At 46.3% G+C, this 19,712-nt stretch overlaps 1 protein-coding gene across 4 annotated transcripts in view; it reads left to right on the forward strand.

Annotated features, from left to right (window-relative positions):
• Positions 1 to 19,712, forward strand: part of LOC117360718 (kelch domain-containing protein 3-like) — a 56,169-nt gene that overhangs the window by 26,262 nt on the left and 10,195 nt on the right. For 2 of the 4 annotated variants that reach the window (XM_033944964.1, XM_033944961.1), the window contains exons 6-7: positions 9,211 to 9,331; positions 13,200 to 13,386. In XM_033944964.1, coding sequence (XP_033800855.1) covers positions 9,211 to 9,331; positions 13,200 to 13,386 — 308 coding nt within the window. Of the gene's footprint in view, positions 1 to 9,210; positions 9,332 to 13,199; positions 13,387 to 14,093; positions 14,163 to 14,666; positions 15,520 to 18,380; positions 18,509 to 19,712 lie in introns of those variants that run through there. The other 2 variants (XM_033944962.1, XM_033944963.1) reach the window with 2 other exon arrangements.

A 19,712-nucleotide genomic window follows, 5' to 3' on the forward strand; every position in this document is an offset into this window, starting at 1 on the left:
ACCAGAGGGCATCCGCTGAAAATCAGAGGAGGGAAGTTTCAAGGTGATTCCAGAAAGTACTTCTTCACCGAAAGAGTGGTCGATCATTGGAACGAACTCCCACTGCAGGTGATTGAGGCCAATAGCGTGTCAGACTTTAAAAGAAAATGGGATATTCACGTGGGATCTCTAGGGGAGTAAAGTCAGGGGGTGGGTCATTAGAGTGGGCAGACTTGATGGGCTATGGCCCTTTTCTGCTGTCATTTTCTATGTTTCTACATTAAACATAACGCTAATGATGCTGTTGAAGCAGACGTACTGATGTATTACGTTGGAAAACTTGATGTGTACATCACTAACACATATGAAAGAAATACAGCCCAGAAGAAAATAACAAGATTATTTTTGTTTTCAGGACAGTGCAACATAATGCTTTAGAGTAGACCATCTTTTAGTGTTCTGGTTTTGCATTCATTTTGGGCCATAAAGTACCAATGTTTGCTGAGTTTTGTTACAGTATTGATGTTTGCAGTGACTGTTGTTCATTGAGTGTATGCTGTTTCAGTTGACCTAAATAAAGTAAAAAAAAAAAAAGCACCTCTCGATATAATGGACTGTTTTTCCAAGTCCCTTGAAGTCTGTTATAACGGGATTATACTGTATAGACATTTTATTTCCTGCCTACTATTAGCTTTGATTTTGTTAGAAATGTATGTTATATATATGATCTGACTCTTGAGAGGGCTTGCCTGACACAGAAAGATATGTTCTGGAGGTTGTCACAGCTCTACTCCAAGCTCATAAAAGATCGATGTTGGGCTGTACTAGAGTTTGAATGCTCTTTGGTGTGTGGTGGTGAGGGGCATAATTAATGCCTCACATTCTAGCCTTATTCTAGGAGGGTACGTTCAAGGTGCTCTGTTGGCATTTCATGCAACGTTGTCTGGTTCCTAAAAGGTGTGATACACTTTACAAACAATACAATACAAGAACTTCTGTTCTACTTACCCAGTAGGTTTAGTGCGGATTATAAAACATACTAAGAGGATCACAGCTATCCCTGATTTACAAAATACCACAGTTTAAAAATAAAAATAGTAAACAGTAACACTTGTTAGATATTTTCTAAAAAGATAAGTTTTTAATAATCTTCTAAATCCAACGTAAGAAGATTCTATTCTCAATGTAGCAGGCAGAGAATGCAAGTTTTAAAGCTATATAAGGAAAAGATGTTGTCAAAAAAGTCTATATCATTTTCTTAGTTACAGAAGGAAAAAGCAGTAAAATAATTTTTCTGAGAACGTTGGCCTTCAACAGCTTGACTCTGACCTTGTCATGATCCTAAGTTACTTGTACTTGTATCCTCACCTCTCATGTATGGTCTTCTACTTAACTTCTGTTAATTACATCGAACTTCACGATGTATTGCAGTATACAAATAAACTTTTGTTATGCTATGATAGCCAAATGAAATAGTGATTGGTTGTAACTGTATTTAGCTTTCACTTAGTTCTCCTTTTAGATTTCAAGGTCTAACCCCTCCCCATTGTATTGAGATCTAAAGAAGAGGTAGTGTTATCTTTGTATATTTTCTTCTGTAACCTATCTTAGAATATTCAATTTATATGAGACACCTCTCTCTTTATTTCTTGTGCAAGTAAATTAACTTGTAATTATGGATGCAATTTAAAATAATAATAATTAAAAAAAGACTCCTTGAATCAAATTATTCAACTGAACAATAAATGCGAGTATAAAATTACCCCTCGGATACAGAGAGATGATTCCAATTTGAAGTAATCATCAAAAAATGTCATTCCCAAAGGAGAAAGTAGTACTGATGGTGGTCCAAACTACATTTTCTTGGGGGAGGGGGTTTGTTGTTGCTTGTTTTTTTTTTTTTTTGCGTGTTTAATTTTAGTCTCTCCACATTCGCCCACTCTTTCATCAGAGAAAAGATATCCTGTATGACCATGTTTTGAGAATGAGGAATCAAAAGGAACCAATAAAGTGATATCATCTGGATATGTATAATAGCGTATACCTGTTCCTATTATTGACCTAATAACAAACCAGGACATAATGCTCTTCAATGTTCATTCATCAGAAATTATTTTGAAATACTTAATAGAAAGTACGGTACTTATAGTGAAATACTGTACTTAATAAATAGTACTTCTTTAGCACTCTCCAGACCAGTAGAGGTTAACTTTACAAATGGGTATATATCTAATCATGACCAGCAGGTGGAGACTGAAAACAAAACTGTGGGACAGTATATCCTATCCCCTCTTCTCTATTTCCCTCAGTCTTCTTTCAGTCTCCAGCAGGTGTTGAGTGATCTGTACCCATCTCCCTTGGTAGGGCTGTTGGAATTTGTTTAAGGGGTTTGTTGTCCCTGTTTTTAGCCGGACGGAGCTTGGGTGGGCCCTGTTTGGGGGTTCGTCCGACCTCGGGGGTGTCAAACCCGGCGGGTCTCGAGCGGGGTCTCTCCCCCCACTTCCTCCACCTCCCCACATTTTTTTAGAGGAGCCTCAGCAGTAAGCCTTGCCCCCTAAATCAAGCAAGGCATATTGCTTCGAGAGCCTGTGGAGTCTGTTCTGTTAAAAAAAAAAAAAAAAAATCCTGAGGTAGTGCTGGTCTGGAGGGTTGTTTCCCTTTAAGAAAACTGTATTTTACTGTATTTTTTCATCTAACCGGCACTTTTTTCTAGCTAGGTCGCGTATGGAGCAATTGTGCCCTTCTCCGGGGGAGGGGGACACAATTAGGTCCAGCCGCGAGGCACTCGCGGCCGGCCTGAACTCGGCGGTTTGGGTCGGTGAGGTGGTGGAGCTCCGTCGGCAGCGGCTGCAGGCGCCCAGAGCTCCCCGCCGATGGTGCCTCGTGAGTCGGCTTGGAGCAGTGGGGAAGCCCGGTCTTCTCCAACCGCCCACGGAGGGATTCCCCGAAGGATTCCCTCTCAGCTGATTTTTTGACAGCTGATGCCGACTTGCCTGTTTTAGCGGCTGGGACTGTTCAGTCTTCTCAGCCGCTACAGGCCATGGAGGGAGCTTTTTTGGCGGGAACTTCGCCATTTTCTCTGTCTGGCCCCTCCATTTTGTCTGCAACCTCAGGTGACCTTCCCCCTGTATTGCAAACACAGGGGCAGGTTTCAGCGGGGACCCCTGCTGGGGCAGGGAGTCCCTGGGGACCCCCAGGGGTTTTTTGTCCCCAATTTATTTTCTTTCTTTGTGCAGACAATTGGGGGTCCCACGTGCACCTGGGGGGTTTCGGGGGTGGTTTCCCTCCGTGCCCCCTATGGCTTTGCCTCCCTCTTTTCGTTTGGCGTCCCCTCTTCCTCCTCCCTCATCCAAGCGCCCGCGGGGGGGCTTGGATTGCGGAATGGTGGTCGGAGGAGCGGGTTGGCATGGTTGAGGACCTGGCTGCTTTGGCGGGCTTCCAGGATCCTCTAGAGGGGACGCCCGCTGGCAGCGGGGCGGCGGGTTTCCCGTCTTCCAGAGCAGATGCGTCCGTGGTGCGCTTTTTATTCTGAGGGATGAGCTTTTAGACCTGATGTAGCAGGTCTCCTTGGTGCTGCATTTTTGAAGTTGCGCTGCCGGAGACCCCGCGTTTGGGGGCCCCTCTGCTTCAGGGGGTCTGTCCTGTTTCCCGCTCTTTTCCTGTGCGTCAGGATTTTCGGGATTTTGTGTTTCGTCTGGCGCGTAGATTGGCTCGTTTGTATCCCATCCCAGAGGGGGATCGGGCTACTTTAGTATCGCCAGTCGTAGACGCGGTGGTCTCGGCGATTTCTAAGCGGCATATCGTGCCTGTTGAGGGCGGGTCTGCCTTGCGGGACTCTGAGGAGCGCAAATTGGAGAATATCCTTAAGCTCAATTTTCAGGTCTCGGCTTTTGGGGTCCAGGCGGCTATTTGTGGGGGGCTGGTCGCTCGCGCCATTTTTCGGTGGGCTGAGCGCGTCCTGGATCGGGAGTCTGATGACTGGTCTCTGGTGGATCAGGAGGTGGCAAAGATTGAGATGGCGGCCTCGTTCCTCTCTGATGCTCTTTATGACTTAGTGCGGATCTCGGCTAAGTCTATGGCCTTTGGAGTGGCCGCGCGGCGTATTTTGTGGCTGCGCGCTTGGGCGGCGGATGCTGCGTCCAAAGCTAAACTTACTAAATTTCCCTTTCGGGGGTCTTTTTTGTTTGGGGAGGAATTGGATAAGTTGATTCAGACTCTGACGGACTCTAAGGTTCCCCGTCTGCCTGAGGACCGTGCCCGTCCTGCGTCTCGGGGTGGCGCTGCCCGGGGGCGTTTGCGGGAGTTTCGCAAGTATCGCCCTGGGCGTGGGGCTGCTTCTTTCCCGGCTCCGGGATTTTCCAGGGGTCGGTTCTTTCAGCGCATGCAGCCCTTTCGGGGGGCCCGTCGGGGGGCAGGGAATCCCTCCGCCGGCTCCCCCGCTTCCCGTCCTGCGCAATGACTCCTTGCCGGTGCCCCCTTTGGTTCCGGTGGGGGCCCGGCTGCGCGAATTTTTCCCAAAGTGGGCCGAGATCACGTCCGATCAGTGGGTCCTGGAGGTGGTGCGGGACGGTTATGCTCTGAAGTTCGCCCGCTCTCTGCCGGACCTTTTCCTCGCTTCTCCATGTCAGTCTCCAGGGAAGACGCAAGCTTTTCGCCAGACCCTGCAGCGCTTGCTGGATCTCAAGGCAGTGGTGCCGGTGCCCCCTCCGGAGTGGGGCACCGGCAGGTACTCCATTTACTTTGTGGTGCCCAAGAAGGAGGGGACCTTTCGGCCCATCCTGGATTTGAAAGGGGTCAACAGGGCTCTCAAGATTCCTTCTTTCCGCATGGAAACTCTGCGGTCTGTCATTCTGGCGGTTCAGCCGGGGGAGTTCCTCACTTCTCTCGATCTGACGGAGGCCTCTTGCATGTTCCCATTCGGGACTCTCATCAGCGCTTCCTGCGCTTTGCGATCTTGGGGCGGCTCTATCAGTTCTGTGCGCTTCCCTTTGGTCTGGCCACGGCTCCCCGGACGTTCACCAAGGTGATGGTGGTCGTCGCGACAGCCTTGCGGTCGGAGGGCATCCTGGTTCACCCCTACCTAGACGACTGGTAGATTCGGGCAAAGTCGTTGCAGGAGAGCTCCCGGGTTACGGCTCGGGTGGTGGAGTTTCTCCGGTCGCTGGGCTGGGTGGTCAACCTTTCCAAGAGTCGGTTGGTCCCGGCTCAGCGCCTGGAGTACTTTGGGGTTCTGTTCGACACCTCCTTGGGGAAGGTCTTCCTTCCAGAGGCCCGGGTGAGCAATTTGCAATCGCAGATTCGCCTGCTTTTGGCGTCCCGGTGTCCTCGGGCGCGAGATTTCCTCCAAGTCTTGGGGTCGATGGCGGCGTCCCTGGATGTGGTGAGGTGGGCGCGGGCCCACATGCGTCCTCTTCAGTATGCTCTGCTCCGGAGGTGGTCTCCCCAGAGGCAAGATTTGGATGTTCCGGTGCCCCTGCGGGGGTTGGCGCGCGGCAGCCTGCGCTGGTGGCTCCGGACCCCTCACCTGGTTCAGGGGGTGGGTCTGGATCTCCCGCAGTGGACGGTGCTCCTGACGGATGCGAGTCTCCTGGGTTGGGGGGCTCAGTGTTTGGGTCACTCAGCTCAGGGCACCTGGTCCGCGGAGGAGGCCGCCTGGTCGATCAACGTGTTGGAGACCAGAGCGGTCCGTCTGGCGCTGTTAGCTTTCCACTCCCTTTTGCTGGGCAAGTCGGTCAGAGTGCTGTCGGACAATGCCACGGCGGTGGCTTATGTCAATCGTCAGGGGGGCACCAGGAGCACTCCGGTGGCGCAGGAGGCGGCTCTGCTCATGGTTTGGGGCGGAGTCCCATCTGCTGGACCTCTCGGCCTCTCATATAGCCGGGGTAGAAAATGTTCAGGCAGACTTCCTCAGTCGTCACTTCCTAGATCCAGGAGAGTGGTGTCTCGGCGCCGGGGCGTTTCAGTTGATAGTGCAGGCTTGGGGGCAGCCCTTGATGGACCTGGTGGCCACGGGTGGCAACGCCAAAGTGCCCCGCTTCTTCAGTCGTCGCAGGGACGGTCTGGCCGAGGATCTGGATGCTCTGGTCCAGCCATGGCCAACGGAGGGGCTGTTGTATGTGTTCCCTCCTTGGCCGCTGGTGGGCAGAGTGCTTCTTCGCATTGTTCACCATCCGGGTCTGGTGGTGCTGGTGCCTCTGGATTGGCCTCGACGTCCGTGGTATGCGGATCTGGTTCCTGGTGGCGGATCCTCTTCCTCTGCCTCTCTCGGACGACCTTCTGACGCAGGGTCCCATTCCCATGTTCGACCCGTCTCCCTTCTGTCTTACGGCGTGGCTCTTGAAAGGGGTCGCCTTAGCAAGAAGGGATATTCAGACAAGGTGATCTCTACACTGTTGGGGTCCCGGAGGCTTTCTACCTCTCGGGCTTATGTGCGGGTTTGGCGTCTCTTTGAGGAATGGTGTCGGGCGCGGGGAGTGACCTCTTTTCGCGCTTCCCTGCCTAACATTCTAGAGTTCTTGCAGGATGGCCTGGATAGAGGCCTGGCTTGGTCTTCTCTCCGGGTTCATCTTGCGGCCCTGTCGGCTTTTCGAGGGTTGGTGTCAGGTCAGCGTTTGTCGGCTCTTCCTGATGTGATTCGGTTTTTGCGGGCGGCCAAGTTGCTTAGGCCTCCCCTACGGCCCTCGGTTCCCTCTTGGGATCTTAATCTGGTTCTCTCTGTTTTTGGTGCGCTCGCCTTTCGAGCCCTTGGACGACTGTTCTTTGGAGGACCTTACTTTGAAGGCGGTCTTTTTGGTGGCCATCACTTCTGCTAGGCGTGTTTCTGAGCTGCAGGCTTTCTCTTGTAGGGCTCCCTTCTTGGAGTTTTCTAGGGAGCGGGTCGTCTTGCGGCCTGTTCCTTCCTTTCTGCCGAAGGTTGTTTCTCCTTTTCATGTCAATCAATCAGTGGTTCTCCCGGTCTTGGGTGGTCGGGAGGGCTCTTCTGAGCAACGGCAGCTGCGCAAGTTGGATGTCGGTCGGGTCCTTCGCTCTTATGTGCAGCGGACCCAGGAATTCCGGAAGTCCGATCATCTTTTTGTCCTCCTGGTGGGTCCTCGTCGGGGAGCTGGCGCTTCTAAGGCTACTATTGTGCGCTGGATCAAGGAGACGATTGCTTCCGCTTATCTTCTGAAACAGCAGCCTGTTCCGGAGTTTCTCAAGGCTCATTCCACTCGGGGTCAGGCGGCTTCTTGGGCTGAGTTGTCGCTCGTGCCTCCAGTGGATATTTGTAAGGCTGCGGTTTGGTCCTCCTTGCATTCCTTTGTTCGTCATTATCGGGTTGATGTGCAGGCGCGTCGGGACGCGGTGTTCGGGGAGCGTGTACTGGTATCGGCCCTTCGGGGGTCCCGCCCGTGAGAGGGACTGCTTTGGTACGTCCCATTTGTAAAGTTAACCTCTACTGGTCTGGAGAGTGCTAAAGAAGGAGAAATTAGGTTCTTACCTGCTAATTTACTTTCTTTTAGCTTCTCCAGACCAGTAGAGGTCCCCACCCTGTCTGTTGTTGTTGTTCGGGCTGTTGCGCGGGCAGTTTTTTTTTTGTGTTTTGCTGCGGGTTCTAGTATTTTTCTAGGGCCGGGGAGATTTGAAGAACAGCGGCTGTGGCTCGGCTGGCTTAGCTGGCGAGCTGTGGGGACATTTTCCTTCGGGTATTTCTCCTCTGCATTTTCCAACAGCATTTTTTGGGTATGTTAATTGTTACTCCTGTTCGGAGTATTGTTTTCTTTCTGTTTTCCAGTTCTTGGTTCTGCTTGGCTATTCGGCAGACTGAGGGAAATAGAGAAGAGGGGATAGGATGTACTGTCCCACAGTTTTGTTTTCAGTCTCCACCTGCTGGTCATGATTAGATATATACCCATTTGTAAAGTTAACCTCTACTGGTCTGGAGAAGCTAAAAGAAAGTAAATTAGCAGGTAAGAACCTAATTTCTCCTTATAGTGAAAGAAATGCTCAGTACCATGAAATCTTCTTGCATATAAAAGTAAGAGAACAAATAGGAACCATCGTAGCACTAATTGTGTTCCTAACCACAACCCAAATCACCACTGTGCTCCAAAATCAAGAAGCACTTATCTTTTTCTTTATGGGTGAACTGGTAGTTGCTACTCCATCTTCTTGTTTTGCAATAATTTATAATATCATATAAAATCTCAGTTACTCCAAAAGACATCACTATAAACACAATGTGACTGCCCCCTCAACTCAGATATGGGTTTCACCATCGGCTTCTTCAGGAGGAGAAGCCTCTATATCTAAAAACACAAAATAACACAACAAATACAAGCACATCAATATTAAAACCTAGATCTGTAAACGGGATGAAATTAAGTTTGGAGGCAATGTTGATTATACATGTTAGGATTGGAGCATCAATGATATCTGTGGCTGGTATAGAATTATGGAATGCCCTGCTTGGTATTTTGCGATTCTGTATTGGGAGGATGAATTTTAAGAAAATGCTGCAAACAATTATTTGCCAGTGCCTTTCTATGCTAATGCTTATCTAGTGTGACCATATGACTCCAGAAAAAAGAGGACAGATTGAGATATCCGGATTTTACTTCCATTGAAAGCAATGGAAGTAAGGAGAACAGATTGAGCCATCTTGGTTGCTTTCAATGGAAGTAAAACCCAGATATCTCAATCCGTCCCCTTTTTTCTGGAGCCATATGGTCACACTATGCTTATACCATCTGAAAATATCTTCAGATTTCCCTGTCATCGGATAGCATCTGCTACAGGTGAGTAATTATCCTTTCTCCGAGGACAGCAGGACACACATTACCACAGACCCTTGCTCCTTCCCTAAGCTTTTATATTCAACTGCTGGTCCCATGTGATTAAGGTGGATGGGAAGACACTTGTGCACATGTGGTACGGCTACCAAAGGTTTCTGGAATAATCAGAACACTGGGTAGTGTCCATGCTGGGGCTCCATTGGATTATGCCCTCCAACTGTGGTAATGTGTGTCCTTGGAGAACACCTGCTACAGGTGAGTAACTTTACTTTCTAAAACTACCCAAGTGGTTTCCAACTTTTGTATTTTTTTAGTGAATTTGATTTTTTAAATTCTGCAAGTTTAATTTAATTTTACCGTATACTAGTATAGAAGTTTAATTATTCACTGATGTTATCATACAGTTAAACTTCATTTAGCAACCTTTTAAAATATAATGTTCTTTTCTGAAATATTTTAGTGTGCAAGCCCAGATAATAGAAAAGGTCATAGTGCTGTTGTGTATGGATCTAGTATGTACATCTATGGAGGATATTTAGACCTAAAAGGACCATCATCAGAATTTTTGGCTTTTAATTTTGGTAAGTAAAAAAAATTCCTTTTGAATATTTATTTTGTCTTTGTAGCGCGATACCTTTTTAAAAGACCAACAAAAAGATGTACACGAGCTGTAAAATATAAAAATCTTTCTACAGATCCGAAAGCAAATAATGAACCCTAAAATTGAAACTATAATGAAACAGATGTCTATTTGGTTGCAGCAAGTTAAACTTAAACTCAATCCTGACAAAACTAATTTTTTTGTGGCGTCTTAGTAAAACTCTTCCTGAATCTTCCATTAGTATAAATTCAATTACATATACAATTCATTCAACGATCAAAATATTAGGAGTTGTTTTAGATCAGCATCTCACCATGAAGACGTAAAAGTTATTTCACCTTATGGAGGTTATGAACAATTAAATCCTATTTTGAATTTGCTGCTTTTCGACAATTAGTTCAATCACTATTACTGAGTCTTCTTGATTACTGCAACATTGTCTATTTGACAATCACTAAGAAAGAATTAGGGAGACTGATACTAATACAGAACACAACGGTCAGGCTGATCTACGGCCTGAAGAAATATGACCATGTCACATCCTATTACTGTGAATTACATTGGCTTCCTATGGAAGTTCGGGTGCTGTTTAAGCTGAGTTGTTTTTGTTACAAAGTACTATATGGATCCTTATTTGGTTAATAGATTTTCCTTAGCTTCATATAAACACAGCAGAAAAACTCATCCTTCGTTTAATTTTCCTTCTGTCCAAGGCTGTAGAAGTAAAAAAATGTCTTGATCATATACTGAATATTTGTTTAATCGGTTAAATTAGCACCAGCCAAAAAACACCCAGATATTCAGTGCCAGTTACTAGAAATGGTCCAGCATTGACTACTTGGGGTCAGCACTTATGCAAACTGCTTCTCGCTGGCTGAATATCAGCCCCAGTATCTCTACCTCCATCTGCTGGTCAGGAAGGGACACAACCCACTTATCTGGACTAGTGTGGCAGGATTCAAGGAAATGAAATAAATGAATACATTTCACCTTTCTAAAGTTATTTAGAGTTTGATTGTGATGAAATGTGATTTTGAAGTGTACTGCCATGGGAAGAAGAAGAAATGGCACTATATTTAGAAGGCAAATAATGTTGTTCTGTTTTTCTTTCAAATGTTTTAATCTGCCAGATTGGTTATACTTGGCACTTTTGTTTCCTTTGAATTTAGTTCATGTTCCAAGTATTAACATGCCTAGGAGATATAGGGAAAATAAAATGTTAATGGATACTTGGAAAACGTTGAGATATACCAGCAATTTAACACCTATCCCAATTAATAAGTCAACTAATCAATCCTTATGGATAAACTCCAAGATTAAAATAGGCAGAGCTCAAGTCCTTTGGAAGAACTGGATTATTGCAGGCATTCGAACTCTAAATGATGTTATTTCGGATGGTAAACTGCTTGAATTTTCACAACTGCAATATAGATTTGGTCTTGGTAAAACACAAAGTTTTAAATGGTTGCAGTTGAAGCAGGCCATTCAGGTAGGGTTCCCTGAATGGAGGACTTTGAACAGTCAGTATAGTCTGGAGTTCCTATGCTTCCAAGCAGCTTCCTAGGACATCAAGCCGCATTGTGGTATAAATTATTATCTGGATACTTGAATAAAAAACCAATGAATGGTCTGAGAGACATTTGGAGCATTGAGGTCAAGCACCAAATTTCTGCATCTCAATGGCCACAAATTTGGTCTTGGAGAATGAGATGTACAGTGTCAGCATCTATGAGACAAACTTGTTTATTTTTGTTACATAGAGTGTTTTGGACCCCTGTTCGTTTACAAAAAATAGATAGTTCTAAGTCCAATAGATGCACTGTAATCTGGAACCTGGGACATTAGATCATCTACTTTATTATTGTCCCTATATTAAGATATTTTGGAATTCAATCTGGTCTCAAGTAAATGCATTATTGGAAAATCATGTTGTACTTTCTTATGATACAGTGTTATTTGGCATGATGATGAGAAAAAAGAGTCAAATATCATCATATAACAATAAGCTTACAGGGGTTGCCATCCAACATATAACCAATACAGTGGTGCCTCACACAACGAACTTAATCCGTTCCAGGAGCAAGTTTGTTATGTGAAACGTTCGTTGTGTGAAACGCGTTTTCCCATAAGAATACCTGTAAAACAAAATAATTCGTTCTGCAGCCCTACATTTCCCTCCCTCCACCTCACCTCACATGCAGAGCCTGCCAGCCTTCTCCCTCACCCAGCCGCACGATCTCAAAAAGCTGTGCACGCGCAGCTGCTGGAGTTGATCAATGTTCTCCTCTCCTGCAACTTCCGGTTTCCGGTTGCGTCAGAGGAGAAGATTGAACAACAGAGCATGCACGCATGTGCTGCTCTTTGAAAGTGTGTGGCTGGCCGAAAAAGAAAGCCGGAAAACTCGGTTTTTAAGGTAAGGTGGAGGGAGATGATGGAACACTGCATTCAGACAGGAGGGTGCTGCTGTTCCCGGCTCACATTAGGAAGCGGCGAGAGTAGTTCCGCCCCCCCCCCCCCGGGCCCCTCGGGCGACTTTGTTGTGTGAAACGAAGTTCGTTATAGGGAGCAAGACAAAAAGTTCGTTATGCGCAGCGTTCGCTGTGCGAGGCGTCCGTTATGCGAGGCACCACTGTAATTGGAAAAATCACAGTAACCTTAGTTACACATTTTGGTGGAATTCTTTATGCCATATATTTAAAATGGAACAAGCAATAGCAATACAAAGAGGGACATATACTAACTGTATAAAAATATGGGGGCCATTGGAAAATATTGTGGTGAATAGTCATCAGGTCTTCTCTTTTCCTTTTTTTAGCACACTAAAGGGGGGGAGGAAGTTGGGAATAATTTTACATAATCTATATATATAAAATCGGAGGTATGTATGTGTGTATGTGCCGCAATCACGCAAAAACGGCTTGACCGATTTGAACGAAACTTGGTATGCAGATCCCTCACTACCTGGGATGATATGTTCTGGGGGTCTCGCGGCCCACCTGCACACGTGGGCGGAGCTACAAACATAAAATCAGATTTCACCCATTCATGTTAATGGAAAAAATGTAAAAAGCTGCCATTCTCACTGTAATTCAAAAATGGCTTGACCGATTTGAACGAAACTTGGTATGCAGCTCCCTCACTACCTGGGGTGATATGTTCTGGGGGTCTCACGGCCCACCTGCACACTTGGGCGGAGCTACAAACAGAAAATCAGATTTCACCCATTCATGTCAATGGAAAAAATGTAAAACGCTGTGGGACCGATTTGAACGAAACTTGGTATGCAGATCCCTCACTACTGGGGGTGATATGTTCTGGGGGTCTCGCGGCCCACAACTCTATGTTGCTTGCTCAAGGGTGGGTTCACCCAACAATTTATATATTCTTACTCCTGGAGGTGAAACTAAAAATGTTGTTTATAATCACGTTTTGCGTTAGTTGTATTGTATTCATTTTGTCAAATATTTCACATTATAATTTGAATATTGTACTTTTTATTAAGCTGTAAAAAATAATTTTATTCACCACTATAAAGTATCTTTATTTGAATCCATTTACAGTGTTATTGCTATAATTAAATACCCGTTCAACGCCGGGGCATCAGCTAGTATGTTATAATATGATGTATAATATGTGTATATTTCTATTGAAAATGTGATGAAGGAAGGGTGGTAGGGGGGACTTATTGTATCACTAGATTTTTATGTGGTAGATATTAATGTGCTATTGTGGAATAATTTGTATAATATATTCTTTTGTGCACTTGTTGTTCAATTTGAAAACGAATAAAGAATTATTAAAAAAAAAACAACAACAAATGTTTTAATCTGGTTTATCTGCGATATCAGATACAAGGAGATGGTCCCTTGTGTCTCCTTCATGCAGTGACCATGGTCCCGGATGCCGTCATCTTCATTCTGCTGTGGTTTATGGTGCTGCAATGTACCTATTTGGAGGACTGAATGTCAAGGACGAACAGAATGACCTTTGGAAGTGGAACTTCAGTAGTAACACTTGGTCTAAAATCAAAGCAAGGTAAATAGAATTCAAGTTACTTATCCTTTTATTAGCTTCAACATAACACTAAAGAATATTATACCCTTATATTATATTACTTAGCAATTAAATATATCCTATATTAATAGTAATCTGTCTTAAGGAAAAGAGTGATAGCAAGTCCTCATAAGTGGGTATCGTCTTCTGGTGGAACCTGCACAGACAAACTTTTCTGGTTTAGAAAAAACGTCCAATTGCCTTTGAGAGGTGCTGCCATACATGCACTGTACTTACTACCTTGAATCATTGGGTGGCATCTGCTCAGTCTTCATTTTTCCTTGGAGCTAATGAGACATATCTGTTCTCCTGTCTTTCAGAAAATTGAATTATTTTCCAACATACTCGTATTATGCATATCATATGTGGACTTCTTTCTCATTTCACTGGTGGTATTTTCAGGTGGTGTCTTTTTTTATTAATGCTTCTATTAAAGATTGCACAAATACAGAAAGCAAACGGTTATCTAGAGCAAAAGGTGTGTAATTCTGGATGGATGTGTAATATCCCCATGCTCACGAGCTGTGCAGAAGGAATCCACTTCATGTTTTGAATCTCTACTCCTTCACTAGAGGGCTCCGTTTCCCCCTTCAGTTTTTCCTTCTGAACGTGAGCTGGAAAGAGTCTTACTGATCTGCTATGTATATTTCTTTTTTTTCCACAAATTTTCAACTGCTTTCGATGCTCAGAGCTCCTCTCTTCGAGGGTTCAGCTCTACCTGTATGGAGGAGAAGCAGACTGAGGTCTGTAGCTGACAGGTAAGTTCCTCCCTGGTATCTGTTGGCCATCCTGCAGAAGATTTTTTGGAGCTCAGAGTCCATTTCCCTTGTAGCCTACTGCATTGCAGGGGCTTGAGCGCAGGCTGTCAGGCATCTATAGGGGGCTCAATGGGGTTTAACAGGTTGTTGGTTGCATTTTGCCTCCCCGTTTTCAGGTTCGTGGGGTTTTGAGGCTCATTCAGCCCAAAGATTCAGCATTCGAGGAGTGGTCCATATGAGGCAGTGATTTATTCTCCCAGATCCAGCTACCTTTCAAGCTGAGGCAGGCTGCAGAACATTTCTAGCATGGGTCACAGTGAAATAAGGCTGTTACAGCCTATGGGGAACATTAGGGGGGGGTCTTTAAAACCTGTTTTTTAAGGTTTGTGTCCCTTCCTTGTTTCCCCACCTCTAAAATCCTTTTTTAAAATTTTAGTTAAAGCATTTTGGCGCCAAAACACTGCTGCAGTACTAATCTTGGATTTCTCAATTTTTTTTTCAAAGTTCTCCAAAGCCTTCAAATCATCTTGTTTTGTTTCAAAACTGGCTGGAATGGAGTCCTCTGGTTCCATTACCATCCAGTCATGCCAGCTTTGCACTAGATGTCCAAAAAGCACCTTTGTGCCACATGCTGCGCAGAACGTGAAGGAGGGAACTGGAGTGGTTGGCTTAGCCTCCTGATTGCTCTTTAGGGCTGAAGAGCGGTTGGAGGGTCTATCAGTTGGGAGTAATTGGCTATTGGAACCCCAGAATGGCAGTCATTCAAAGCACAGGAACGTGGAGACTGCGGAGCCCAAGAGATGCAAGCTGGAGTCATCTAAAGGAGACGCCATGCTGCCTAATATGGCATTTTTTCCAGAATTTGTCAATCTGGATATGGAGATCTTATCTGGACGGACATAATCCCCAGGGGAAGTCTTGCAGCACACCAGGAGGCATGTGAGGGGGCTTGTATTCCCAGGGTGCATCTACCTCAGTGTCAGAACCTGGCCAGGATCCAGTGGACCTTTCCGAGGGAGACTCAAATGATGAGGAGTCTATTTATATGCCTTTGCTGTCGCAGAGCGAGCCCTCCTTGTAGGGAGATGCAGAGTTGCAGACTGGTGCGAATGCACAACATACAGTGGTGGCCCTCAATCAAGGCCTTCAGATATGGGTGAGCTTATTGCAGACGCTTTGTGGGAGTGGGAATTAAACTCCCAGAAAATGATGCGGGGAAAACATTTGTCCCCGTCACTGCTCCATTCCCGTTAGCTCTGTTCTTCTGTCCCTGTCACCCCTCTGGCCCCATGAGTGCTTTCTAATCCCATTTGCACAAGCCTCAAATAGTTATGATTTTATATTGAAATTTTATTAAAGTATAAAAAGAAACAAAATTCTGTACAGTTGTCATTTTATAAATCACATATAATACAGAAGTATCAACAAAACCCCTGTCACCCCTCCGTCTCACAAATATCCCCTCCACTATTGAGAAAACTGAACAAGCCATATTACTACAGAATGCTACATTGAAAAAGCATGCTAATAGAATACCTCAGATACACATGGCAGGAATAGTGTTAGAGGATTGCCTCTAGGGCAACTGCCCCTGGCCAGAGAGAGCCTTAAGCCTGCTGGAAGCTGAAGGCATAGCCTGGATAGTGGGCTTTGTGGTCCCCAGCTATATCTAATACCTACTTTGGCAGGATATACAGTACATTTCAAATCTGATATGTTCTAATCACAAAAAAATAAAAAGTTTATTTCTACCTTATGTTGCCTGGTCATTTTATTTTTCAAATCATGTCGATCTCAGGTTATGGTTTCTGTTTTCTTCTGTCTTTTCTTAACACACTTGTCAGGGTCTCCTGCCCATTTGACATTTCTTCTGTCTCCAAACTCACCATCCCTGGCGTCCAGTTCTCCCCCGGCCTCTGTTTCCACCCCCTGGCGTTCGGCTTCTCCCCCTGGCCTCCCCGCACCGTTTACCTGTGAGGAACAGCCTGCAGATAAGTTTGTGATGCTAGCGATCTTTCCACTGATTCAGAGCTGTTTCCTCTGCCACAGACCCGCCCCTCCTGGCGGCAGAGGAAACAGCTCCGAAGCAGTGGAAAGATCGCTAGCATCGCGATCTGCAGGCTGTTCCTTACAGGTAAACGGTGTGGGGAGGCCTGGGGGGAAGCTGGAGGCCAGGGGGAACATGCAGGCCTTGTGTGTGTGTGTGTGTGTGTGTGTGGGGGGGAGGTGGTGAGCAGTCCTTCGGGGTGGGAGGGGGACAGGCAGCCAGGCAGGCCTTCAGGGGGAACAGGCAGGCAGGCCTGTAAAGGGGGACAGGCCTTGAAAGGGGAGAGACAGGCCTTCAGGGGGAGGTGCAGGTTTCAGGGGGGACAGACCTTCAAGGGGGCAGGCAGGCCTTCGGGGGGGGATAGGGCTTCAAGTGGGGACAGGCCTTCAAGGGTGGGGCAGGCAGGCAGGCCTTCGGGGGGATGCAGGCCTTCAAGGGGGAAGACAGGCAGGCTTTCAGGAGTGGGATGCAGGCCTTTAAGGGGGGAAAGTCTTCAAGGAGGAAGCAGGTCTTCAGGGATGGTGGCACATGCCTTCAGGGGGGACAGGCAGGCCTTTAGGGGTGGGTTCAGGCCTTCAAGGGGAGGTGCAGGCCTTTGGGGGGACATGCCTTCAGGGGAGGGGGGCCCTGGGGTAGAAGTACACGGAGGGAGGAGGGGGGGTTCAAAATGGCATGCATATGCCAGACTTTGGGGGGGGGGAAGAAATAATGGGTCTGAAAATAGAGGAGAGGGAGAGAGATGATGGTCAATGGGATTTAGGGAGGGAAGGAACAGAAAGGAAGAGAAGTTGGACACAAGGGATGGTGTGGAGGGGGAATATAGATACTGGATAGGGTAGTTGGGAAGAGATGGTGGACCCTTGGGTTGTGGGGAAGGAGGGAGAGATGCTGGATGAAAGGGTAGTTGAGAAAAGGTGGATCTGTTTAGGGGGCTCAGAAAAAAAGGAAAGATGCCAGACCTCCGGGGGAGGTAAGGGAAACGGAAGGGGAGAACAGAGATGGCAGAAGGATGGTTAGCATGGAGAAAGAAGGAGACCCTGGCAAGCAAGATAACCAGAGCCTGGGACCAACAAGATTTGAATACTGACCAGACAACAAAAGGTAGAAAAACTAATTTTATTTTCTGTTTTGTGATTACAATATGTCAGATTTGAAAAGTGTATTCTGCCAGAGCTGGTGTTAGACCACAAATGTGAGCTAGGATTTAACAGAGAGAGGAAAAGTCCTATTTGTTTCTTTATTTTGTTTACACCACAGCGCCAGTGTGGTTAGGAGAAGCCAAGGGGGTGAAAAATTATAAAATAAACCCACCAGGATGTTTGAAAAAAAACCCAAAACAACAAAACACCCAATTGGGCAGGAAAATCGAATCAAAAAACCAATTCAATAGGCTGAATCGAATCAAAAATTTTTTTCCCGAATCGGGCAGCACTAGTAGACACCCCAGAGGGTGTGGATAGCAGGAGGGATCTGGTGAAGCTTGAAGAATGGTCAAGCAACTGGCAACTAAGATTTAATACTATTTCCAGTGCAATATGTGAGACATTCTAGACCAGTGGTTCCCACCCCTGTCCTGGAGGATGACCAGCCAGTCAGGTTTTTAGGATAGCCCTAATGAATATGCATGAAAGAGATTTGCATGTAATGAAGATGATAGGAATGCAGATCTGCTCTATGACTAATGGTTCTCCAGGACAGGGTTGGAGAACCACTGTTCTAGACCATAGGGTTATTTCCCACTACTCTCATGGTCTGCAGAAGACATCCATTTCAGGTTTTTCACTCTGCCTCTAGTGTACTTCACAGGCTAGTTTAGCACCCTCTAGCAGTCTTTTCTTCTGCAAGCATGCTTGCAACTGTGTAGATTCTTCTCTCAACATTTTATTATTTTAATTTGATGTAGTTTCGTCCCTTTCACAGGTATTTTTGCATTTAAAATGGATTTGAAGCTCTGCCTGCTCAAAAATTCACAGACTTCGGTCTGTAGCTCACAGGCCGATCCCTTTGGGGTACTGTTAGCCAGTCTGCTTAGTCTTCCTTGGATCTCAGGGCCATCCCTGACCTAGTGGGAGAGGGGGTGGGGGTGGGTTGAGCACAGACTGTGTATTATGTTTAGGGGGCTCAGTGTTCCGCTGTGCGCTGACAGCATTTTCGCGCCTCTGTCCATTCAGGTGTGCATCCGGTGGTCCACAGGGAGTGGAGGCATAGTCAGACAGAGGAGTTTGACTAGCAGCCTGAAGATCAATTTGGAGGATGAATTTCCAGAAGTATGGCATTGAATTTTATAGTATAAATCATGTTTTATTGGCACATCATCAGTAAATACATAATACAACACGACCATACAACAAGGTCGCGAACATCAAATGTACCATCAAACACATTTTCACCCCCACCAAAGAATCCCCCCAATCCCCACCCACTCCAAAGCCCAAACCCCCCACCCCCAACCCAAACCCACACCATGAGACCCAATCCATACCCAAAAACCCCCCAGCAAGAAAGGATTATGCTGAGCAAGCTGTTTGCTTATGCCGCTCAGCACAGATCAAACAAAACAAGAGAACCAAATCCCATCCTCCCACCCACAATGTGTAATCCCCCCCTACCCACTGAACTCCACATACTTCCAACCACTCATACCCACCATTCACACTCTCCCAAACATCCACCCACCATCCCGGGGATAACAGCTGAGAGCATAAGGTATCAACAACAGAGTGAATTCAAGACCAGACTTCTGGCCCTAGGGGAAAGCGAGGAAATGTAGGGGTCCCAGGTCTGCAGGAAAATCTTCGACCGCCGGACAGATAATCGAGCATGGCGCTGCTCCAAGAGCATCAAATTATGAAAACGATTCCTCCAAGCCCAGTAAGCAGGCTCTATGTCTTGCGTCCAAACGCTAAGAATGACCTTCTTTCCTATAACAGCACCCTTCCGGATCAGCAACCGATGTCTCCGAGCAGGCACTCGCAAAGATTCATATCTATCCAAAAGCAAGCCTACCGGAGACATCGGAATAGCGTGACCAACCAGCCGCTCCAAAAAGCGGAGTATGGCTCTCCAAAAGACTTTCACTCGAGGGCATCCCCAAAATGCATGAAAAAAGGAGTTGCAACCCAGTGTACACTTAGGGCAGATTGGAGAAGAAATGCCCCCAACCTTGTGGACCCGCTCTTGGGAAAAATACGCTCTATACACCACTCGAAATTGGCATTCCCTCAGTTCTGCACTAATAGAAATAGAAGAGATACGACCAATAAGGGAAGGAAAGTTCAAGGACTCACCAGGTATGCCCAGATCTCTACCCCAGCGTTTCTCCAAAGCCGTATAAGACTTCTGAGGAGTAAGCCGCCGCAAAGCCCCATGCAACGCAGACACCGTCAAGCCACAAGCATAAAATTGGGCAAAAAATAGACGAAATTGGTTACCCAATCGAAACCGTAAGCCCGGGCGCGCTAAGGATCTCACATAATGATGAATTTGCCGGTACGCAAACAGAC

This window comes from Geotrypetes seraphini, chromosome 5, assembly GCF_902459505.1.
Source record: "Geotrypetes seraphini chromosome 5, aGeoSer1.1, whole genome shotgun sequence".
Taxonomy (NCBI): domain Eukaryota; kingdom Metazoa; phylum Chordata; class Amphibia; order Gymnophiona; family Dermophiidae; genus Geotrypetes; species Geotrypetes seraphini.